The sequence below is a fragment of the Vigna umbellata genome, chromosome 7 (assembly GCF_029865625.1).
Source record: "Vigna umbellata cultivar VRB3 chromosome 7, Vumbellata_1.0, whole genome shotgun sequence".
Taxonomy (NCBI): Eukaryota; Viridiplantae; Streptophyta; class Magnoliopsida; order Fabales; family Fabaceae; genus Vigna; species Vigna umbellata.
In genome coordinates, this window is record NC_142171.1 from 15998054 (window position 1) to 16023816 (window position 25763).

At 35.5% G+C, this 25763-nt stretch overlaps 1 protein-coding gene and 3 long non-coding RNA genes across 4 annotated transcripts; all 4 read left to right on the forward strand.

The window, feature by feature from the left end:
* Window positions 1-13960: 13960 nt before the first annotated feature.
* Window positions 13961-14701, forward strand: LOC148195229 (putative oxidoreductase At1g06690, chloroplastic; the record flags this gene model as incomplete). Its single annotated transcript, XM_088094581.1, has 4 exons — window positions 13961-14051; window positions 14144-14232; window positions 14315-14394; window positions 14521-14701. Coding segments are annotated over 4 exons (426 nt in total), but the record flags the coding sequence as incomplete, so codon positions are not given.
* Window positions 14702-14908: 207 nt separating this feature from the next.
* Window positions 14909-15576, forward strand: LOC148195230 (uncharacterized). The gene is made up of 2 exons (XR_015780846.1): window positions 14909-15030; window positions 15162-15576. It is a non-coding gene; the product is annotated as an uncharacterized LOC148195230 (long non-coding RNA).
* An 809-nt stretch (window positions 15577-16385) lies between these two features.
* Window positions 16386-17405, forward strand: LOC148195231 (uncharacterized). Its single transcript, XR_015780847.1, has 3 exons — window positions 16386-16644; window positions 17070-17168; window positions 17311-17405. It is a non-coding gene; the product is annotated as an uncharacterized LOC148195231 (long non-coding RNA).
* A 2-nt stretch (window positions 17406-17407) lies between these two features.
* On the forward strand, window positions 17408-20069 carry LOC148195232 (uncharacterized; the record flags this gene model as incomplete). The annotated part of the gene is made up of 5 exons (XR_015781027.1): window positions 17408-17459; window positions 18223-18296; window positions 18527-18645; window positions 19317-19362; window positions 19765-20069. It is a non-coding gene; the product is annotated as an uncharacterized LOC148195232 (long non-coding RNA).
* Window positions 20070-25763: the final 5694 nt, after the last annotated feature.

Below are 25763 nucleotides of genomic sequence, written 5' to 3' on the forward strand. Positions count from 1 at the left end.
TTGCCATTGGTAGAGTTCACCTACAACAACAGCTTCCAGTCCAGTATTGGAATGGCTCCTTTCGAAGCTCTTTACGGACGTAAATGCTGCACGCCACTTTGCTGGTTTCAAGAAGGAGAGAATGTGTTGACTAGACCCGAGCTCATACAACAAACGACCGAAAAGGTGAAATTAATCCATGAGAGGTTGAAGACGTCAAGAAGCAGACAGAAATCTTATGCTGACAAGAGAAGAAGGCCGTTAGAGTTCCAAACTGGCGACCACGTGTTCCTTAGATTGAATCCAACCACTGGAGTAGGCAGAGCTATGCGATCAAAGAAGTTATCTCCGAAGTTCGTTGGGCCGTATCAAATTATGAAGAAGATTGGACCAGTAGTGTACGAACTAGCCTTGCCGCCTCAACTGTCCAACCTTCATCCGGTGTTCCATGTTTCACAACTCCGCAAATACATAACAGATCCCTCGCACATATTGGAGTTAGAGGACGTTCGTCTTCGCCAAGACCGAACGTTCGAGATGAAGCCAGTTCGTATTGAAGATGTTCGTACCAAGTACTATAAGGGAAAAGACGTTTGGTTAGTGAAAGTGGTGTGGGACGAAAGGATGGGCGACTCTACCTGGGAAGTGGAAGATGCTATGAAGGATTTATACCTTCATCTATTTCCTGGTAAGGCTTAATTTTCGAGGACGAAAATTTTTGTAGTTAGGGGGATTGTCACGTCTCATTTATTACTGTGCTGAGTCACCTCCTTGCTTCCATTAATGCACCCACGTCACACGTGCAGTGCCATTAATATGCACTCATCTCCTCTGACGCACGTCTGCCAGATGTCCAGTTAGAATGTTCTAAATTTGATAGTGGAAGCCAGGTGTCAGCGTGTGAGAGAGTGTCTGTTTGACTTGGGAAAGGAATTGATTTTTCTGAAACACCTCTTCCCACTCTCTCTGCATTGCACCATCTTCTTCCTCCGAAATCAAACTTCCATTTCTCCTCCTTCTCTCTAAAACGTTTCACCTTCTCTCTACTGTAATTCACCACCCTTTTCTCCGTTCACGTTTCAGCACCATAGGAACGTCCCCTGCACCGTGAGCGTCATTTTAAATCGAACAACTTCTGATTCTATAACCGGTAAGTTTCCCAACCTAGACGCTCGTTTCTAGATTTCCTACAAAACCCAGATTCAGCTGCATGCAAGGGTATCAGCTAAATTCTTCTACATTTCTTTTGGTTAGATTTAGTGAAGAACTTAAGAGAATCGTTAAGGGTAGAAAACCGTTGTGGACGAGTCAAATTATTAGACGTTTCAGTCACGAATCCAGGTAAGGGAAGCTTATTAAGTTTAATTCTTGTATTGTGTTGTGATGTATGAAGTTATATGATTTTATGAAACATGAACTCTGTATTATTTGATCTTTGGTATATGATTTTGATGATGAAATGATGTATGAAAATTATGAAAGATGCTATGGTATGAGTAGTTAAATGTATGAAAGTTTATATTGGAAATTTAGTTTACTGTAAGAGAGATTTTTGATTATGAAATTCTATGATAATGAACGTTCGTTATCGAACGGTCCTTGACCGTTCGGTATTCTTAGAAAATCTTTTGATAAATAGAACTCTTTCATTCGGAAAGGATTCCAGCTGAGGACGAACGCCCTCTTATATTGGTCTTACGTTTGAGCGTTCGGCCAAACGTAGGTACCCTGAGTGTTATGTGAGAAATTGAGAAGCTTGAAAAATACAAATTTCTATACTTAGTCAAATTCCTAAATAGTTCACTTCCCTATGGTTATCTTAAAAATTTCTGTTCTATTAATATTTTGCCTCAGCGATGGGTCTCGACCCAAAGCGTTCGTTATGAGTGTCGCTCGGTCTTACACCGAACGCTTGTCATTACACTCGATTACCAAACGTATGTAAATAGCGTTCGTCCAAATATTAAACAAATAACTATTACCGCGTTCGGTCATTGACTGGCGGTTAGTCTCTGTAATTAAATCGTACTCAGTATCAGTATTTAAACACCTTGCAGTTCTTCTATCCACTTGGATTCTATCTATAGTTATGTACTTAAATTATTCTAAGTATCATTCAAATTGTTCTAGAATCAGTTCAGTTCACTGATTCAAGTGGTCGTAACGTCCGTCATTGGAAAGTGTTCGTTTCCTTCTGTTCAGGAAAGAGGATTTCTCTGTAGTGTGTCAACGTTCGTCCCCATTTTTAAGAGGTCTGAACGCTCGTCATTTTATGAAAGTGGAACAAAGAATGAAAATGTTATTAAGAGGACTTATTGTAATGTGCGAACGGTATAAGAAGTAAAATTATGGTTGTGGATTTCGAACGAGCGTTCCAGGGAGGAACGACTCTTGGATGAAAGTTGAGATTTGTAAAGTATGAATGTGGCAAGCTTAGCTGGCGGTTCATCCTGATATTCCTTGAGTGCTCGTTCTCAAGTAGAGAGGAGCATGTCATGTGTGGGAATGGTAGGAGGTCCTAGTCCATAACTGTAACTTGGACGGAACGGACTAACCTCAGGTGGTAACTGATGAGAATTCCAGTTATTCCACCTGGGTGCACGAACGTGGTAGCTACACGGAATTCATACAGTCCGGACAGTCAGTCTAGTAATAGGAATGTGATTGAATTAATGAATGGTTTGAAGTATATGATGTGCATTATTTGATTTGGTTTATATGCTATGAAATGTATGTGTTATTTGAATTAAATTCGATAAGCTTACCCTGCATGTTTCCTTGTGTTGTCTGTATCTGTACGTTCGTCTTGTCCTTGCAATGATAGTAAATTTTTTCGATGATAAAAAACAAGCTTAGTTTTTTCTGTACTCTTATTGTTATATATAGAAATATACAATAGAATTTTCTTTTCATGTTAAGAGTTTATTATTATTGACAACTATTATTTTTTATTAATTTTCCAATACACTTTATAAAACTGTTAAAAAAAAGTGTTATAAGTGTTTTATATTGTAAAAATATTAAATATAGTTTTTAGGCAGTTTCTTTTGTATTTCTTTGATATTGGTTTGATCCTGTGTTTTTGTTTTTATTTTTATTTTTTATTACATGTCAAATACATGGGTAGCATAAGTTTTGTTTTTTAAATTCGAAATATAAAACTATTAATTTTCTTTGTTTATTAAAGGTTTAATCCTTTTCGACATCCCTATTTATGTACGAATGTCTCAATTGGGTCCTCGTTTTTTAAAGTGTATCAAAATGGTCCTTAATTTTGAAATTTGATATCAATTGAGTCCTTTCCGTTAAGTTGGCTGGACGACGTTAAAAAAATTGATGAGTGGGATGCTGAGATGACGAACGAACGCTCGTCCAACACCGAGCGAACGTTCGTCCACCAGCGAACGAACGCTCGGCGACCACTGAACGAACGGTCGTCCAGTGTGGAACGAACGGTCGTCCAGCGGTAAGAGGTCGACGAGCGTTCATTCTCTGGTGGACGAGCGTTCGTTCGCTGGTGGACGAGCGTTCGTTCGTCATCTCAGCACCTCACTCATCAATTTTTTTTAACGCCGTCCAGCCAACTTAACGGAAAGGACTCAATTGATATGAATTTTCAAAATTAAGGACCATTTTGATACACTTTAAAAAACGAGGACCCAATTGAGACATTCGTACATAAATAGGGATGTCGAAAAGGATTAAACCTTTATTAAATTAAAGGGTTATTAATATTTGATTTAGAATTATTCTTAATTTGTGATTCCCACTTAATAATTATTTATATTTTTAGCAAATTGTATTTATTTTTTAAAACAGAAAATAAAGTAATCTTTAAAATATTAAAATAATAATCATGTAATATTTTTTAAAATTTCTGCTCTGCAATTACTACCTCTTCAGTCGCTGCAACTCTACTCGAGGTTAGAAAATTGCCCTCTGAAATTGAATTTCTTACGTTAGGCTTAAACGATGTCGTTTGACGTGGACTGCTCCTAGTCCGCGACATTGACTTTTTTAAATTAAACGCATGGTGGAGAGCAACAGGGTGCTGATATAGGATAAAGCAGTGACGACACAGCATTGTGACCATGACTCTATTATTTATCTTGTTAGACTGACACGTAAATTTGCTGAAAGGAACTGTCTTATTTTGTGTATTTCCTACTGTCACTATAGGTTCTTGAGCACTTTGGAAATGTCAGAGTTGTTGCCGCATTCTTTGGGCAAATTCACTTTCAGTCCAAATGGAACACCAACTAGGAGAGGAATAGTAGTAACACCAAAATATAGGCATCTGAGGCCGTTTCAATGTGTGTGCACACAGGATAATCGAAGCATTGTCGTGAAGAATGGCAATGATTCTCTGGATATATGTCGGGTTGTGAATGGGATGTGGCAGACCAGTGGCGGGTGGGGCAGAATTGATAGGGATGATGCTGTTGATGCTATGCTTAAATATGCTGATGCTGGACTCACTACTTTTGATATGGCTGATATATGTATACAACTTAGTTAACTGCTTCTACTTGCTTTTTTGTTTGAAATAATGTACCCCTTTAAGGAAATTCCTTGACTACACGCTGAAGTTATTCTTTAGAGGAATAGAAGGCGATAGTAGATTTGATGTGTTCAAATTTGAGTGTTATGTGATTGTTGGATGTTTTAGATGTGGATTCTTCCCAACACGAGCTTTTTGCAAGCCTTCTTAGAGGTTATGCCTTTTGAGGATTATTCTCATTGTTGTGTTCTTCGGGCTTTGCAGATGGACCTGCTGAAGATCTATATGGGATTTTCATCAACCGAGTTCGTCGTGAGCGTCCTCCAGAATTATTGGAACAGATCAAAGGGTGAGTTGATGATGGACAAATTTATAAACACCAAATTATGATGTCACAAACTTGTTTTTCAATCGACAAGTATGACCGAATCGTTCAAGTAATAAACTTGGTAAGACCAAGTATCGTTCTTCCCAAAGGACTCACGGCCTAGTTTAGTTGTGTGGTTTATTGATTAGCTAAGACTTAGAGACGAAATATTTGGAGTTTTATATGCAAAAGACGAAAATTAAATATGTATGCATGAAGTTTTTGATCAATGGCAAGAAAACAAAAGATAAACACTTTCAATGAAATATATGTATGAATATGTTGTTGGGGGTCAATTTCATCTTATCCACTCTCATATATTCTAGGAATTCAACATTCAAATCATCATTGTTAATGCCACTCTCTAATGTACCTTTCAAGAAGGCTTCTCCCTAATCACGAGTTCATACGATTCCTAGCATTCCTAATGATCAGTTCATAAGTGCAGGAGCTTAACGACAACCAATATAAAATTGGGAGAAATTCCCCGGATCTAGACTTCCCCGTACGCGCCCGTATCGACAAAACCAATAATCATGCATCGAATGAGTTAAACAATGCAAGCATTAAGCAAAGAGGAAAAACCCTAACTAATTATGAAAGAAAGCATAAGTCTTAATTAAAAGATGTAAAAAACAGATTCCATATATGAGAGCTTCAAAAGATTACATTGATTCCCCAACAAACATACAGAGTTTAGTTCACCATATTCATGGTGAACCTAGATGAATTACAATGAAAGAATGAAAGATAAAACCCTAAAAAGGTGAAGAGGAAGCCTCAGCATCCAAGATCCTCCTTCAAAGGGGTGGAAGAGAGAGTGTTTGCCTCGTTTCTGCCAAAGATACCTAACCCTAGGAAACCCTAAAGCTTATATAATATTCGTACATTACAGAAAATTGGGTCCAAGCCCATTAAAGTGCCGCTCAGCGGTAAGTGCGTGTCTTGTTTTCTCCCCTCAGCGGTCATTTTGCCCCTCAGCGGATCTCCCGCAAGCTCTTGAGTGCCGCTCAGCGGTAAACTGCCGCTGAGCGGTGACTTCGGCTTCTCCTTTTGCACTTTTTATTGTCTTTTCTGATTTCATCTCTCTCCTTCTTCACTTCTTTCACCAAATTCACCTTAAAACCTGCAAAAAAACACTGAAATCAAGCATAAACCTGTCCAGCTCTCTTATTTCTAAAAATATGAAGAAAAACATGATTTCAAGCTAGTTTCTAAGTGTAAAGGTTGCTTTTAGTGTCAATTTTAATCATGAAAATAACAGTTTTTCAACTGTTATCACAACCCCAAACTTAGAACTTCGCTTGTCCTCAAGCAAACAAGATGTAACTCAATCTCCAACCAATTCATATGATGGTTCACTCATTCCAAAAATCCTCTTTTCAAGATAAGTAAAAACATCAATCAAACTTATGATCAAGATTTCAATCAAGATGTGCACATGCTTTAGTGTTTCACAAAATCAGTTAATACCCAACAAATGCTCTTTTTCATGAATGACCAATCAATTAAGCATGGATGTTCATGTGCTAATGGAATATTTCCTCACTAGGTAAAGTATTTCACTCAACACACAAGTGTATAAAAGGTAATCACTCATTCACTCTACTATCACAATGTCACATGAATCAATTTTGCCTTTCATTTTACCACAATCAAAAACATTCACAAGCATGCATCATTACAAGGACTTTTCAATGGCTTATAATGTGGCTGGGCTAACAAGAAAATTGGTTTTTCTGGATCACAAAATCCTTGAGTTAAGAGAATCATACAACACAATCATCTTATTCATTCCCAACTTTCTTTTGCCTTTGCATTGAGCTTTGCTTCTTTTTCTTTTCTTTTCTTTTTTTTGCATATTCTTCTTTTTAGCTCTTAGCTCAATGCTTTTCATGTTTTCCCAACAACCCCAAACTTGAACATTTAACAATACCACACAAGATCTTCTACTTAACTCAAGGTAAAGATTTTCAATCAAGGGTTTCAGTGTATATTCAAGGCTAAGGGTTCAAAGGATAGAACACAAAGTGTTCTCTTTTAGTGGGCTAACTTTTACGAATTTGGCCAATAAAAAGGTTTCCAACAAACGGCCTTGATCATATGATGCAAAACAAGCAATTGATTCAATCATAGAAAACCTGGGCAAAATCATTCATGCTTTCAAAGTAATAGCATTCAACAATAACAACTCTGGAGCTCAAAACCTCACATATAAGCTCATTCACATTTGACATACACATCCTGCTTAATTTCACAATCACAATCATGATATCATGCATTTGTTCACAAAGCTTGTGAATCACCTGTATAAGCATTTTAATGTGCACATCATCTCAACATCAATCAATCATAAGCATCATTCAGATTACTTATCACACAATCACAGTTAATAGCAAACCATCATAACAAACCAGGTGTTCAATAGAGTACATCAAACCCTAATCTAAAAACAAAAACAAATAAGTTCAGAAAACTTAAACCACAAAAGCATAATCATATGATAGCATTTATCAGTAAATGCTATCTCAGCTCCTCATCAGTCTGAGCTGTCCTCTGTATCTTCCTCTTCCTCCTCATCTTCATCATCTTCAAATGCATCATCCTCATCAGCTTCATCTTCTTCCATCTCTCTAGCTGAAGCTTCAGCTGCTCCAGCTCCTCCTCCATGCACTGGTTCCTCTGGCCAAGCTACCACATTATGGAATTCATCCATAGTCCACCTGTGGGCTGGAGGTGTATCATACATCCCCACAATCATCTCAGCAGTGGCCACCTGCCCTCTGTGAATGGACTGCAACTGAGCACCTATAAGAGACATATACATGTCCCTCATCTGGAATGGTCTGCTTCATGTGTCTCAGCAGATGTCTGGCTCTGTGCTGGCCCTCTCTCTCTACGAGCACGGCGTGGTGGAACTGGCTGAGCTGCATCCTCACCTCCACAGTACTGTCTATAATAGCCTCATCAATAGCTTTTCTTGGCCTCTCAAATGGTGGAGCAGAAGTGTCCACCCCAGCTATCTTGCAAAGGTGCGTGATCAAAGAAGGATGTCCTAGTGGTGCTTTGTTGTTTGAGGTATTGGCGCACATACTAATCTCATCAGCTATCACCTGCCCAATATTAACATTCAAGTTTCTGATAGCACAGTAGATGAATAGTGCCCTGCTGAGAGTAATATCTGACACATGTGAACATGGCTGAATGTTGGCATGAGAAAACGCCATCCAATACTTTGCAAGAGGAGTCAAATCCGTCCTCCTAATGTTAACCACTGAGCCAGATCTATTCCTTTGGAAGTGTCCTCCAGGTATACACAGTACTCTCTCCACATCCTCATAATCAGCACCTTCCTCCATGCAAAGAGCAAACTGGCACTGCTCACCAGCCCATACAGTGTCCAGGAAGTTATTAATAGAATCAGGATCATACCTGATAGCATGGCCTCTGACATAGCCCAAATAATTCTCAGCTGGATAATCACCAATCTTCTTTGCATTGGTGTAAAATTCCTTTACCACAGCTATGTTGGCAGGTGCAGGATAAGTGGCTAGCTTTCCCCAGTCATTCCCTAACACTTGCTCTCCAAATTGAGGAGCAAAGTTAGGTATCATTCCAACCTTTCTCTCCATCAGAAGTCTCCTGTCCTGAACCACCCTAAAGTGCTTCTCATGTTTCCTAGAGAGGAACCTGCTAGAGTGGGGTTGCTCTGGTTCCTTTTCCTTTCTCTTGGTTGCCATGGTTTTCAATCTTTTTCCTGAAGAGGATGCCATTCCTACATTCAAAACAAAATACAAAACCACAGAACATGATGTTAATCATTAGTAACAGAACACAACTCCTTTCGAAGCTAAACCACCGCTGAGGGCCAGAATTTCCCCTCAGCGCCACCAGTGCCACATTCCAACACAAAAACAGAAAAACCAAATCTGGCAGAGTGCCGCTCAGCGGTTTACCCCTCAGCGGTAACTCTGCAGATTTTTGAAAAACTTTTTTAAAGCTGTCCTAACTCCACCCAAATGCAATTTTCAGTTTTCCAGTTCATAATCATGCAGTTTAATCGGTTCAAACATCAAATATATCATCAAATCATGCATAGAAATCAAAACCCCTAAATATTCATGCTTTGACATATTCAAAATCAAAACCCTAGAATGAACAAAATGCATTTTACTTACTTGGGTGGAGATACTAGATGCAATGAGAATGCTTCCAAGCTAGAATGCTCTCTTCCAACCCCAAACTTTGATGGCACACTAGTGAAAAATGAGTGGAAGAGAAATTTTCTTAAGAGGGAAGAGTGAAAAGATGTGGAAAACCTTGGAGAAGGTATGTGGGAGTGTTTGTGCAGAGAAAATCTGAAATGTGAAAGAATGCGCAGCTTAGGGTTTAAAAATACCCTAATGGGCTCGGGTCCCGCTAAGGGGAACTAAAACCCATCTGCGAGAGTACCGCTCAGCGGTAAAGTACCGCTCAGCGGCACTTTCGTGATGTGTTATTCTTCTTCTTTTCTTAACCTACGTGCCTCCCATATGTGCCCCTCACTGGTTCCCTGCAATTCAATGTTCAAAATGCTTATGCAAACCCTAACTAAAATAAACAAACAGAAATATTCAATCAACTGGGTTGCCTCCCAGGTAGCGCTTGTTTAACGTCACGAGCCTGACCCAAAATCCACCAACACCCTTCAGTAGGTGCAAAATTTTCTTACCAACACCCATCAGTAGGTGTTACAACCATAGTATCCTTCAGTAGATACTTAACCACCTAGCATCCTTCAGTAGATGCTATCTCCAACAAAATAATTACAAAAATAATGTTCACAAATTAAAAATTACAAAACCAAATCAAAAGTTTTTAAATTCACTGGGTTGCCTCCCAGCAAGCGCTCTTTTAACGTCATTAGCTTGACCCAATAAAGTTCAAGTTCCATTTCTTTATAGTTGATGTTGTCATTCCACCAACTCCTCAGCTGTTTCCTTTGAACTGTTTTGGTCCTTCTAGAATATGGAGACTCTATCTCTATCATCTCCTTCTCTTTAAAGCCCTTCACAACCCACAACTTGTTCTTGATTCTTACAGGTGTGCCAAGTTGAAGTCTTCTTTTCTTCCAGTCACTAGGAATTTCTTCTCCTCTTCCAATCTCTTCTTCCTTGGGTACCTGAAACAACAAACAATGGTTACCTGAAACCTTAAGATTTTCATCTTTACGGCTAGTCATGGGTGCATCTCGAAATGCAGCTTTATAACTAGCTTCTTCCTCCTTTGCTTGCGTCTCATCTTTGAAGACATCTACCACCACTCTCTCCTCTCTGTCCTGGAGCACCACTATACCTTCATTTACATCTATGATAGCCCTGGCCGTTTTCATAAACGGTCTTCCAAGTATGATAGGTATCTTCTCGGTCTCCATCTTCATCACCACAAAGTCTGCCAAGAACTGAAGTTTGCCAACACAAACTATAATGTCTCTACAATCCCACATGGCTCCTTTGAAGATCCATCGGCCATTACTATTTTAACCTTTGCAGGTTTCACTTTAACATTGCCATTTGCTCCAGTAAAGAATAAGGTATCAAGTTAACACTTGAACCTAAATCAAGGAGAGCTTTCTTTACCTTTTTCTTCCCTATGGTACAAGGGATAGAAAAACTGCCTGGATCTAATGCTTTAGGAGGGAATGGCTCTTTTTTAACAGTATACACTTCTTTGCTTCATCACCTCTACGTCTTTTCTTTGTAGAGATGTTCTCATCAGATTTTGTATAAACTGTGATTTTCTGTAGAATCTGCTCCCAAGGTGCATCATTATCCAACATATTGAATAATTATGTGAAATCCAGTTTTCTCTTGATTTATTGGAAAAGGAAAAGTTTTTTCGCTCTCTATTTCTCTTGATTAGCCATGAAGTTAACATCCTCCACGGCTTCCACTGGGAAAGCACATTGACCATTGATATGGTCACCTCCACATAATTCGCACAACTGGGTTTGTACCTGTGTAGCAGTTTTCAACTCTTTAGGTAATTGTGCAAGAGTTTTAGTCAGAGTCTCCAACTGTTGAGTTAGAATTTTATTTTGAGCTAGCAAGGCATCATGCGTTTGTAATTGGAGAACCCCTTTTTGTTGCATATGAGCTCCTCTCTCACTGTGAAGCTCATTATCACTAGTAGCCATGTTGTGAATGATTTCTATTGCTTCCTCTAGAGTTTTCCATTTAATATTGCCTCCTGCTGAGGCGTCCAGCATCATCTTGGTTTGTGAACCAAGCCCTCCAAGGAAAGTTAAGACTACTTCCTGTTCTTCAAAGCCATGCGTAGGTGTTTTTCTTAACAGACTTTTGTATCTATCCCATGCATGTCCCAGTGATTCTTCCATGCCTTGCTTAAATGAAGATATCTCTTGCTTGCCTTTTGTCACCTTTGATTGTGGAAAGTACTTGTTTAAAAACTTTGTTACCACTGCTTCCCACTCTGTGAAACTTCCTTCTGGGAAAGAATTCAACCAAAGCTTAGCATTGCCTCCCAATGAGAAAGGAAACAAACTAAGTTTGATCGCTTCATCTGGCACCCCATTAATCTTGACTGTGTTGCAAATTTCATTGAATGTAGTAAGGTGCTCATATGGGCTTTCATGAGATAACCCATTAAATTGATTACTTTTCACCAGTTGGATCAATGCTGGTTTGACCTCCATGTTAGCTGCATTGACTCTTGGTCTAGCTATGCTGTTAAAGTGCTGAGGTCCAGCTATATTGGTGTAATCAGCAAGAGTTCTTCTAACATTGTTATTCTCCATATTTTCTGTGCTATTGTCAGAACCTTGTGGTGATGGTTGCAACAGAGTTTCCGGAGGAGGAAAAAGTTCTCTAGATGTTCTGATTCTTCTCCTCCGTCTACTGTCTTCTAATCCTTCAAGTAGAGGTTCTGTTGTTTTCTTGCTCCTAGTTCGAATTGCCTCCTGCATACACAAGAACACAAAACCCTAGAAAAGATTTGGTTAGCACAAAAAGATATAAGAGAAGATATAAGATTCAGAAGATAAAAACAGAAATAGAATAAAAAAACAGAAAATAGAAAAACAGAAAAATAAAATAAAATAAAATAAAATCAAATAAAATACAAACTGAAAAATATAAACAGAAAAATAAAATAAAAATAAATTCGAAATTTAAAATAAAATAAAAAAAAATAAGTCAAAGATAATCAAAAATCACACAAATTAACCAATTAAACCACGAGTCCCCGGCAACGGCGCCAAAAACTTGATGGACAAATTTATGAACACCAAATTATGATGTCACAAACTTGTTTTTCAATCGGCAAGTATGACCGAATCGTTCAAGTAATAAACTTGGTAAGACCAAGTATCGTTCTTCCCAAAGGACTCACGGCCTAGTTTAGTTGTGTGGTTTATTGATTAGCTAAGACTTAGAGACGAAATATTTGGAGTTTTATATGCAAAAGACGAAAATTAAATATGTATGCATGAAGTTTTTGATCAATGGCAAGAAAACAAAAGATAAACACTTTCAATGAAATATATGTATGAATATGTTGTTGGGGGTCAATTTCATCTTATCCACTCTCATATATTCTAGGAATTCAACATTCAAATCATCATTGTTAATGCCACTCTCTAATGTACCTTTCAAGAAGGCTTCTCCCTAATCACGAGTTCATACGATTCCTAGCATTCCTAATGATCAGTTCATAAGTGCAGGAGCTTAACGACAACCAATATAAAATTGGGAGAAATTCCCCGGATCTACACTTCCCCGTACGTGCCCGTATCGACAAAACCAATAATCATGCATCGAATGAGTTAAACAATGCAAGCATTAAGCAAAGAGGAAAAACCCTAACTAATGATGAAAGAAAGCATAAGTCTTAATTAAAAGATGTAAAAAACAGATTCCATATATGAGAGCTTCAAAAGATTACATTGATTCCCCAACAAACATACAGAGTTTAGTTCACCATATTCATGGTGAACCTAGATGAATTACAATGAAAGAATGAAAGATAAAACCCTAAAAAGGTGAAGAGGAAGCCTCAGCATCCAAGATCCTCCTTCAAAGGGGTGGAAGAGAGAGTGTTTGCCTCGTTTCTGCCAAAGATACCTAACCCTAGGAAACCCTAAAGCTTATATAATATTCGTACATTACAGAAAATTGGGTCCAAGCCCATTAAAGTGCCGCTCAGCGGTAAGTGTGTGTCTTGTTTTCTCCCCTCAGCGGCCATTTTGCCCCTCAGCGGATCTCCCACAAGCTCCTGAGTGCCGCTCAGCGGTAAACTGCCGCTGAGCGGTGACTTCAGCTTCTCTTTTTGCACTTTTTATTGTCTTTTCTGATTTCATCTCTCTCCTTCTTTACTTCTTTCACCAAATTCACCTTAAAACCTGCAAAAAAACACTGAAATCAAGCATAAACCTGTCCAGCTCTCTTATTTCTAAAAATATGAAGAAAAACATGATTTCAAGCTAGTTTCTAAGTGTAAAGGTTGCTTTTAGTGTCAATTTTAATCATGAAAATAACAGTTTTTCAACTGTTATCAGTTGATCAGTAACTTCATATTCTTTTATACTTTTTTCTTCTATTTGAAGATTTGAAGAAGATGCAACTACTTTTATAGTATTTGGCTGGTAAGCGTCCTACCATATATTTCCAAATTGTTATTGAAAATATAAAGGAAAGTATTTTCTTATTGTCCATTGTATTATTTGGTGCAGTCTCACTAAGTGGGTGCCTCCGCCAGTTAAGATGACTGCTAGCTATGTAAAAGACAGCATCAATGTTTCAAGGAAGAGGATGGATGTAGAATCCTTGGACATGCTTTAGTTCCATTGGTAGTTAATCCCTCTGTATTGTGTTTATTTGATCTACAAACTATCATGGTTCAAGCAGCATAATTATTTATCCACATTTTGCAATTCTTGAAATTTTTAGGGAAAATCATAACGATTACCATCATCCATGACCATGAGACCATCATACAAAACATCATACATTTTGATTTTGTACTGAAATAGTGAAATGAGTACTGGATTCCCACTATCTAGCCAAACTACTTCTGTAAATAGTTCTAACTCTCTGAAGTTCAAGATTCTTTGACAATTCACCTCTATCTCTAATGGATTTAGGTGGGATTATTCAAATCCAGGCTACTTGGATGCGCTAAAACACCTTACAGACTTGAAAGAAGAAGGTTAGTTTTGTTTCTGATTAACGGTTACGAATTCACATATAAGTTCGCATTTCTTGCTTTGATCAAACTACACTAGTTAAATTTTGATACAGGTAAAATCAAGACCGTGGCTCTGACAAATTTTGATACAGAGAGGTTACAGATTATTCTTGAAAATGAGATTCCTGTTGTAAGCAATCAGGTATATCCACTTGCTTTAATTTTTTTGAGTTCTTTTAATAATCTATATAGTTTGTGAACCTTATTGGTATCTTCGATTTCAGGTACAACACTCACTTGTCGATATGCGTCCTCAACAAAGAATGGCAGAGCTTTGTCAGCATACAGGAGTCAAACTTATAACGTCTCTCTCTCCCTTTCTTAGAGGATAAAGAATTTTCAGCATAGAAAATAGTTCTTTCAAATACTAGATGAAAGTTTAGTAGAATTTATCTAACAGAATTTCCACTTAGATCAATTTCTGATGCAGGTATGGAACGGTAATGGGTGGTCTATTGTCTGAGAAGTTCCTTGACACCAACATAGCTATTCCTTTTGCTGGTCCTTCAATAAACACTCCCTCCCTCCAAAAGTACAAAAGGGTACGATTTCATGACAACCTTTCTTTAATTGTAGGTAGTTTAAGAAACATTTAGCACCTTTTGTGCTCTATAAAAAGGTTCTGTCTCTTCTAAATATCCTACATTGTAAAGCTAAGATAAGCCTTTTTGGTAGATGGTCTGGAAAAGGGTTATCAATGACAAATAACTCTGAATCAATATGTAGGCTATATAACAATTCAAGTTGATGATTTGAATTTTTGTCCACATAACTTAGTTATATTCATATGTGTTTTTCTATACTTTGCATCTGTTGACGGATGGTAGATGCTTGGGGAGGATGGAATTTGTTCCAGGGACTACTTTGGACTTTGAAACAAGTAGCTTCTAAACATGGTGTTTCAATTGCAACGGTTGCAGTGAAGTATATATTAGATCAGGTGAATTTAGTTGATTGATTTCTTCTCTCTCCAGAATTTGATGTGCTTATTGCTATAAAATCTCATTCTCATGTTACATTGATAAGGCCTGGTATATATCCCTTTCATTTTGCCTCTTGTCAAACATGCAGCCTGCTGTAGCAGGATCGATGATTGGTGTCAGACTTGGCTTGTCAGAACATATTCAAGACGCCAATGCTATATTTTCTCTTGCTCTTGATGAAGACGATGTGGGCAGCATAAGAGAAGCCACGGCGAAAGGAAAGGATCTACTAAAAGTGATTGGTGACTGCAAAGATGAATACAGGCGTGCATGAGTCATGTTGGGTTATCAAACTGGTGAAATGCTGTGTTTTTTTATATAGTACAAGAGCATGAAAAGGGGGTTGGCGACAGAGGAAAGTGTTCAAGCCCATTTTTTGACAGTTGAATTTCTGTATGTAATACTTTTATGGATTCCTCCGACTGGTAAAAAGACAAAATACATGAAAAGAGAAAGTAATGAATTCTCTAATATAGTTTTCTCAAATGTGAGTTTTAGAACAACTTTTCCTTTTTCTATAACAATAACAATTAGCAAATACTACACATATTAAAGATCATTCAAAGAAGATTACATATGATTTAGTGGTAAAATGAAAGAGATGGAGTAAGGAGGAAGAAAAATAAATTGTGTACCTTGAATAAATTGTTCCCTAATTTTATGCAAGCAAAGGAATTAATAACTCTGTATATATCTTATCCATTTTCATTCACACAATTAATCAAACAGCTTATGACAGCTTCGGTAACCACCAGTTGCAGAGCTGTGTAAATAATAACTCCTTTTCTTTTTCTCCCATATAACAACTTCATATGATAGTTATTAAGTAAGAAATATAAAGAAATGAAAAAGATATCCAGAGTTTCTAAATTATTGTAAAGGAACAATTTAAATTTTTCTAAAATGTATTATGAATTCAGAAAAATTTTCTAATTTTATTGTAGAACCTTACCGATATAACAAATATTGGCATTACTATTATGTGTTTTTATTATTTTTTATTCTTATTTGCTAAATTTTTTTTAAAACTAAAATTCTTTTTCCCCTAAGCCATTTTCATTACCCCTTCCTAAGATAAATAAGATTCATTATATCACTATTTTCTAAATTATATCCCTTGAATTCGGTCTGTTTTAAAAAAATTAAAATAAATACTTATTTAAAAATAAAAGCATTTGAATATTTATTAAATTTATTTAATTTGGTTAAATAAATAAAAAATACAGTATTCACTTCTGAATTGATATTATCCTTCAAAAGTTTTAAAATTAAATTTGTTAAGTAATAATTTCATTTCATTTTTGCATAAAATACTCTTTTTGCGTAAACCTTCTCCAGAGCTCCACCAAGTTACTTCAGCCCAAATCAGAACCACTTGTACTGGCGCCAGTCATCAAACTTCTCCTGCGATTGCAACTCTACCACTTGACCAAAACCATTGTCAGCGACAAGTTCATAGCCGAAGTTAACCCTAGCTATTCTCCATTTAACCAGATTCGCCGAAAGCCAATACAAGTCCTGGCTGATCAGACTCGCCGGCGGCATCGCCTCCTCCTCCGGTTCCGGTGCCGGTGCGTGCTCCGATTTCACTTTCCTCACATTTTAAGAATGTTGGGTCATCATCATTTCATTTAGCATTTGTAGAAATTATATGCCCATTTTGTAGAAATGATGAAAAATTGTCCGTAACGGTGAAATACTTGTTTAGTCATTTGGTATATTTTTATAAAAATTTAATCACATTACTTGGTTGTTTCTTTTTTTCACTCACCATTTATTCCTCCATTCACTTCCCTTATGTTGTGAATTAAATTCAAAAAGATAGACACACTTCTGAAATACAATAACCGTGAAGGCCACGGTAAACCCCTGCATTTGCAGTTTTATACCCATCAACCGTTCCCTTGTACAGCCTTAGCTCACCGATCACCGCTAGCCAACCAATAGCAATACCAACTATACTATGATATTGTAATCCGTGTTTTTTTTTCTGCAGTCGTATATTGTGAGCTGCTATAAAAAAGAAAAAGAACAGAAAAAACCAGAATTGTTGTGTTTTCTTTGCGGAAGGATTACCAGAAAGCAACCATGGATGGTACGTCATCTCTGTTATACTGACTATGTTGTCTTTACTGGCATGTTAAATTGTTTTGCTTTAGGTCACATACCTTAAAATATGAAAAGGTTCAAATGTTTGGAAGATGAATAATGCTAATAAACTTTTGTGTGGGTTTCAGTCGATTCGCAGCCAACTATGGATGAAACAATTTTGGTTGGTGATGATTTAATGATCGGTCCTCCATCGCCTGTAGTACCACCGGAAATAGCCTCCATGTCCTCCAAGGTGTTGATTTGTGTGATGGACTTCTCAGGAATCTATTTCTCTGTAAGTATCGTTTTCATTAACCAGGTGCAATTGTTCTTTCCCTTAATTCCTTTTCTTGCATAAAATTAGGGAACAATTTATTCAAGGTACACAATTTATTCGGCATCTTTGGTATTATTTTTGGAATGTTAGTTTGTTTTTTATATAGTTTGTAGTTGTATTTTCTGTTTTTCTTGTTGCGGTATAGTATGTATGTAAACATTTCCTTTAAGTGAATAAATGTAGTGAATTCTCCTGTCTTAATTTTAATACAGTTGTATAGAGAAGAAAGAACGTCTAAAATCCTAATAATTAATGTGTATAAAAAATAAGGAAATTAATGGCGCAAAGAAAATAAGAGTAATTTATTTATATACTCGGTTTTTTTTGTAGTTTAATTCTAGTAACATATTATATTCTGGAAATTGAACTTGTATCGTAAGATTTACTTTTAAGAAAAATAGCCCTTAGATCTACGTTTTATTTTCATTTGATAGTTCTAAGTAGATGCGATGACATGCATTAAGCAGTTATTTTGCTTCGTTGTTTTGTAATTAGGATTAGGGTTATGTAGGAACGTGAGTCACTTGATTTTTTCCGACCTTGTAAAAAAGTGGGTACACTTTTTTGGTATGCCCAGATTGGAGAAGTTAAAGGACTAAAACTTCAACAAGGTTCAGTAATAGTGCAGTATGTTAACGAGGTAATCGTTTTTAATATTAGATGTTTGTCTATTGCAGCCTTTTTTATCTGAATGTTTTATGAGCTTTATTATATCTTGAAGGCTTGCAAATCAATGACATTGAACCATTTTGTCAAGATGAAATTGCTTTATATAAGCAATGTGCTGAACGAAGGGTGAGAACATTGTTATCAGATATCATTTATGAATATTCATTTATTTTTCTTCCTCCTTACTCCATCTCTTCCATTTTACCACTAAATCATATGTAATCTTCTTTGAATGATCTTTAATATGTGTAGTATTTGCTAATTGTTATTGTTGGAGATAAAGATTTAGGACAATTAAGTTTGTTAGATTATCATCACCTTTACTTTTTTTTGGAATAAAAATAAATAAACTCTAGGATAAGGAGATACGGAAGCGACTTCAAGATAGTGAATTGAAGTTGGGTTTATCAATGCCTCTAGATGAAGCCAAGGGGAGGGCCTCTCAGCTTGAGGCAGAAGTTACATCATTGGAGAGGTATGTTCAAGTAGTCCTGTAATGTGGTCCATTGTCTAGAATGTTTTTTCTTTACATATCCTAATGGAGCATAAAGCAAGCTTTAATAAATCCTTGAAGAATGATTTTTCCTAAGATTTTAAACTACAGAAACTTCAGCTTCTTTAGACATGATTATCTTTTATGACTAAACATTTCATTGCTTTTATTTTAAGGAAGGTGGTGCTCTATCTTACTCTTCTAAAGATATTACTGTACTTATCCCAAAATTTATGATGGTAGAGAAGAATATTTGTTCTTATTTGGACTTCTAATATCTATTTAAAAAATAAATCAAAACCTAGGACTAAGTTTTATTTTGTTTTTTCAAACTGATCTCCAATATCTAAAGCACATAGTTTATTTTATTGAAGTTGGTAGTGAATTTGTATAAAATAAATTCTCTTTAGGCACTAAAAACTATAAACTAAATTCATAAGAGCTCTTGGATTGCCTTATATACTTCTATTGATTGACCTTATTTCCTCACTTTAGCACCCAAAACTTTTGACAATATTTGTGTATTGGATATCGTGTGACATTTAGGTGTGTGAATGTGATGTTTAGAATTTTCAATCTGTGGACATCTTATGTACCTTGGTTTCATATGTATATGCACCTAATTCTTGCTAGTGGAATTGAGGGCATTGAAGGTTTTCGCCAAAGATGGAGCCTACATGGCCGCCTTACTGATTCCAAGTAAGGTTTATCATCCATAATTGTGTTTTTGTGGCACATCACTTGATTGACAAAATTTTATCTTGTGTTCCATGCTATACATGTAAAGCCTTTGTCATATTATTTGTAATTTATGCGGGCTGGTGTTTTGGGCTATCCAGGTTTGTAGTACATAGATCTTGGAATTTCAGTTTTTAAATATCTTTTGATCAAATTTTTGCTATCAAGTACGGTTATTGGATTATTAAATGGTTTTGACTTGCCCTTACCGTGTAAATATCCCTATGAAGCTATATTAGCAGTCTGATTAGTGGATTCAGGGTTTCGCACTTGTGCAGTGGTCTTGGTATTTGTTAATGCCCTTCATTCATTAATTGTTTTATTTTCTTGTCGTTGATTTCTGGTAATGTAAATTTTGTGCAGAAATAGGTTGCAGTTCTTAAAACAGGGTATAGATAGCAGAAAAAAAAAGAATTAGTCCATTGGAGGAGAATCAACTACCAAAAATTGACTCTTGATGTGAAGATTGAACCGGCATTAGGTTGCACCATGTTTAGTTCGTCCCTCCAATACTTTAAAGTTACAACTTTTCTTTTACTTTTTTTCTTAACTTGGATGTTTTTCTTTATCTAATATTCCAAATGATAAATCAACCAAGAGTTTGAGATTTTAAGTCTGTATTCTACATTTACACATAGAGATTAATTATAAAAGATTGGATTTCACCATTGTTGTGTTTGTTAGGAGTGTTAATTAGTTGGATCAATTCGACCAACCTATGGTCCAAATATTTAGCTTACCTAGATTCATCAAGGAAACATGTATGAGATTAATTATCTTATATTGGATATACATGAAGGATTTTTTTCTCGGGTTTATTCATGGTTTTTTTTACTACCTATTCTTTTGATCTCTCTTATGTCATCTGTCTCGTTTATATGTTTTTTTTTCATAATAAAAATAGTTTTTGACTTTATTTATAATCGTAGGCTTAATAAAAAGTTATTTTAACATTCAATGTTGTTGTGGAGGTTGTCCAAATGTAAAATTGGAGACTTTAAATGTTTAGATTCAAAACATTTCACTATTCTCTTATATATATATATATATATATATATATATATATATATATATATATATATATATATATATATATATATATATATATATATATATATATATATATATATATATATATATATATATATGGATTGAAGATCTCAAATGCTCTATTTAATATAATTATTTGCCTATAAAAAAATGTTAGAGATGATAATAAAAAGTTAGAAATAGAACAATGATTCATAAATATTATTTTTTCTTTCTTTTTCCTCCATACTAAAGGTAAGGTTTACGAAAAAGATTCACTAGAGAGATCAGATCAATAAAACTTGAATCTAAATAGATAAGAGATTGACATCTTTCTCTACCTAAAATATTAAAACAATGAATTAATGCATCGTACTTTATATCTACTTTTCTCATTTCTGTCTAATGTGAGACTTAGACTCGTATTTCTAACACTAAACACCCAAAATTCATTATCTGTCTTCAATTTTTTTCTCAAGCACATTCTAAAATAATAGTTTATTATCCTCAATTACTAATCTTATGTATCCAATAACCAAAACTTATGTGTGCAGAACTTCTAATATACCCAAACATGCTCGTTTTATCATGTAAAGAAACATTGTTGAATATCATGAATTTTTCTACTAGATATTATTTTTTGTCAATGGAAGAAAGAATTGAAATCAAAATGACCTAAACATGAATTGTAAAACCAATATAAAATAATTATAAAAAGCTTATTTATTCATCATGTATTTGGTGAAAATTTAATATTGATATAATAAAATAATGAATTATATATTTTAAAGTTTCACTTAGTAATAACCAAAATTTAATACTAAATAAATAAATAAAATCTTTCACACTCTACAATTTTTTATAAAAACTTGCATGCTTTTAAATGAAAATTAAGATACAATGTTTTTTTATGTTGTCTATAACAAAGGAGAAATATGGTGACTAAATATAATTACAAATAAGTGAATAAAACAATAAAAAGGGTGTGACTTATAATGAATAAATAAAAATTACAATACTTTAAATCAAATTATCATATGTTACTCAAGGAAGATAGGTTTAATGTTCAACCAAATTAACTATATTAACCACAAACTGGTATAATGTTTTTCTTTCCATAATTTTACTTGATATTCTAAAATTTCTTTTCAACTATTACAACATTCTTAAGCATTGCTTAACAACATTAGTTTTTCCTATACCAAAGTAAAAAGTAAAACAAATGTATCAAAATGCATAAAGTTAACTAACCACTCATTTTTAAAACACATTGTAATAAGTAAATATTGAAAGCTACCTTGTGCTTTTATCCTCTATTTCACGAGCAAGAGGGGTCAACTTATGCAAGTCAATTTTTGATTTCTCTGCAAATGTTAAAAAAAATATCAAAATGAAAATACGCAAATATTTAATATGAACATAAAGTAAATAATAAAATGACCAATAACATTACTCATGACGTAAAATTTCAACCAAGATCCTTTCAACATCTGCAACATATGTTTCTATCAACTGCACAACATGATTTGGTTCACCAATGCGCTTCAAAGCCATGATCTCGTTAAATTGATCATTCACTACCCCCTTCGTACATAAGAAATTAATATGAATAAACATAAATTATTTTTAAAATTGTATAATTTGATTGAAAATAATAAATAAAAAATGAAAAAAATGTTAGAAATAGAACAATGATTCATAAATATTGTTTTTTCTTTCTTTTTCCTCCATACTAAATGTAAGGTTTACGAAAAAGATTCACTAGAGAGAGGTGTGGTGGTGGAGGGAGCAACACCCAGAAGTTAGAAATGGTTTTGAGCAAAATTTTAAATTATTTTTATTTGTATTTTTAAAAAACAATTATTTTAGTTCTTAATTTTGAATGATGATAAAATTTTGTTCATGTGGTAAACAATATAATGACACGAAGCTGTCATGTGTTTAATTTTTTAACTAAAATTATTTTTTTTATAAAATCCAGCACAATGAATTCGTGGGAGCGTGAAAATTAAAATTGGGAGCATGGAAAAATTGGATTCAACTCACTTCTTAACTCTTTTTCAAAAGAAAACATTAAGAAACAACAATTTTCTCCTTGTCTCCTCTCTAGTGTCCAATACTAACACCACATTTCCCATTTATGGTCACATCTTCCACGGTTGGACAAAGAAACTGCCATGAATGTAGACCACCATTGGCGACCGTCACCATTGATGTAACGTCTCTTTCTTCATCCTTTTCTCAATGCATAAGAGCTCCTCCATATCTGACATAAGCCTCCATCGTCCAGACCGTCACAGGCACCACAATTGTCATCACCAATGTCATCGCATTTGGGCTTTACTGCTCCGTCTTCTTCTCTAGGGAAGACAACTTCTTTGTCGTTTTCCATCTCCCATTAAAGTCTTAGTGGTTTATCCTTCTCCATCGTCAACTTTGTTCTTGTTATGTTGTGTGATGCGTTCAGGGACAAGATGTTGATTGGTTTCACAGACGACACTTCTCTCTGCTTCCTTTTCTTATATTCTGAATCAAAATTTAAGTTTAAATCCCATATTAGATAGAAATGAGAAAAGAAAGCACTTTATAAAGATAAAAGACTCGTTCAGCATATCTCCCAGTCGCTCGTCTCCTTCTGCTCACATCCACACGGATGATCATTGCAATGACAAGATGGACGTACAAAACAAGACAACACAAGGAAAAACGCAAGGTAAGCTTATGTAATTTAATTCATGCATTCACATACAATTTCATGTAAACAGTTCATCATATAAGCATATTCCAACGTACGTAATATAAAATGCCTATTACTAGACCGACCGTCCGGACTGTATGAATTGTGTAGCTACGACGTTCGTGCACCCGGGTGGTGTGAACGCCTGTAACTACGCAGAGTTCATACAGTCCGGACGATTAGTCGAGTATTGAGTTTTATGAGATGCGTGCGTTGATATGTATATGTGTGATGAACTGTTTACGTGATTTATATGTTGATGCATGAGTTAAATTACATAAGCTTACCCTGCGTTTTCCTTGTGTTGTCTCGTTTTGTACGTCCGTCTTGTCATTGCAATGATCATCCATGTGGATGTGAGCAGAAGGAGACGAGCGTTTGGAAGAGGCGCCGAACGAAGAGAACCTGGTCGAAGTTGAAGTGAAGACCGAACAGTGAGACGCTCGGCTGGTAGTGTAGTTGTTGGTTTGAGTCCCTAAAAACAATTGTTAGCACAAAAAGATATAAAAGAAGATATAAGATCAGAGATAAGAAGATGAAATAAAAACAGAAAACAGAAATATAAAAATAGAAACAAAAAATAAAACAAATAAAATACAAACAGAAAAATATAAACAGAAAATAAAAAATTCGAAATTTAAAAAAAAATTAAAAAAATAAGTCAAAGATAATCAATAATCACACAAATTAACGAGTTAAACCACGAGTCCCCGGCAACGACGCCAAAAACTTGATGGACAAATTTATGAACACCAAATTATGATGTCACAAACTTGTTTTTCAATCGGCAAGTATGACCGAATCGTTCAAGTAATAAACTTGGTAAGACCAAGTATCGTTCTTCCCAAAGGACTCACGGCCTAGTTTAGTTGTGTGGGTTACTGATTAGTTAAGACTTAAAGACGAAATATTTGGATTTTTGTATATGCAAAAGACGAAATTAAATATGTATGCATGAAGTTTTGATCAATGGCAAAAGCAAAAAGATAAACACTTTCAAGGAAATATATGTATGAATATGTTGTTGGGGGTCAATTTCATCTTATCCACTCTCATATATTTTAGGAATTCAACATTCAAATCATCATTGTTAATGCCACTCTCTAAAGTACCTTTCAAGAAGGCTTCTCCCTAATCACGAGTTCATACAATTCCTAGCATTCCTAATGATCAGTTCATAAGTGCAGGAGCTTAACGACAACCAATATAAAATTGGGAGAAATTCCCCAGATCTAGACTTCCCCGTACGCGCCCGTATCGACAAAACCAATAATCATGCATCGAATGAGTTAAACAATGCAAGCATTAAGCAAAGAGGAAAAACCCTAACTAATGATGAAAGAAAGCATAAGTCTTAATTAAAAGATGTAAAAACAGATTCCATATATAAGAGCTTCAAAAGATTACATTGATTCCCCAACAAACATACAGAGTTCAGTTCACCATATTCATGGTGAACCTAGATGAATAACAATGAAAGAATGAAAGATAAAACCTAGAAAGGTGAAGAGGAAGCCTCAGCATCCAAGATCCTCCTTCAAAGGGGTGGAAGAGAGAGTGTTTGCCTCGTTTCTGCCAAAGATACCTAACCCTAGGAAACCCTAAAGCTTAAATACCATTCGTAAATTACAAAAATTTAGGTCCAAGCCCATTAAAGTGCCGCTCAGCGGTAAAATACCGCTCAGCGGTAAGTGCGTGTCTTGTTTTCTCCCCTCAGCGGCCATTTTGCCCCTCAGCGGATCTCCCGCAAGCTCCTGAGTGCCGCTCAGTGGTAAACTGCCGCTGAGCGGTGACTTCGGCTTCTTCTTTTGCACTTTTTATTGCTTTTCTGATTTCATCTCTCTCCTTCTTCACTTCTTCACCAAATTCACCTTAAAACCTGCACAAAAACACTGAAATCAAGCATAAACCTGTCCAGCTCTCTTATTTCTGAAAATATGAAGAAAAGCATGATTCAAGCTAGTTTCTAAGTGTAAAGGTTTGCTTTTAGTGTCAATTTTAATCATGAAAATATAAGTTTTTCAACTGTTATCACAACCCCAAACTTAGAACTTTGCTTGTCCTCAAGCAAACAAGATGTAACTCAATCTCCAACCAATTCATATGATGGTTCACTCATTCTAAAAATCCTCTTTTCAAGATAAGTAAAAACATCAATCAAACTTATGATCAAGATTCAATCAAGATGTGCACGTGCTTTAGTGTTTCACAAAATCAGTTAATACCCAACAAATGCTCTTTTTCATGAATGACCAATCAATTAAGCATGGATGTTCATGTGCTAATGGAATATTTCCTCACTAGGTAAATGTTTCACTCACACACAAGTGTATAAGAGGTAATCACTCATTCACTCTACTATCACAATGTCACATGAATCAACTTTGCCTTTCATTTTACCACAATCAAAAACATTCACAAGCATGCATCATCACAAGGACTTTTCAATGGCTTATAATGTGGCTGGGCTAACAAGAAAATTGGTTTTTCTGGATCACAAAATCCTTGAGTTAAGAGAATCATAACAACACAATCATCTTATTCATTCCCAACTTTCTTTTGCCTTTGCATTGAGCTTTGCTTCTTTTTCTTTTCT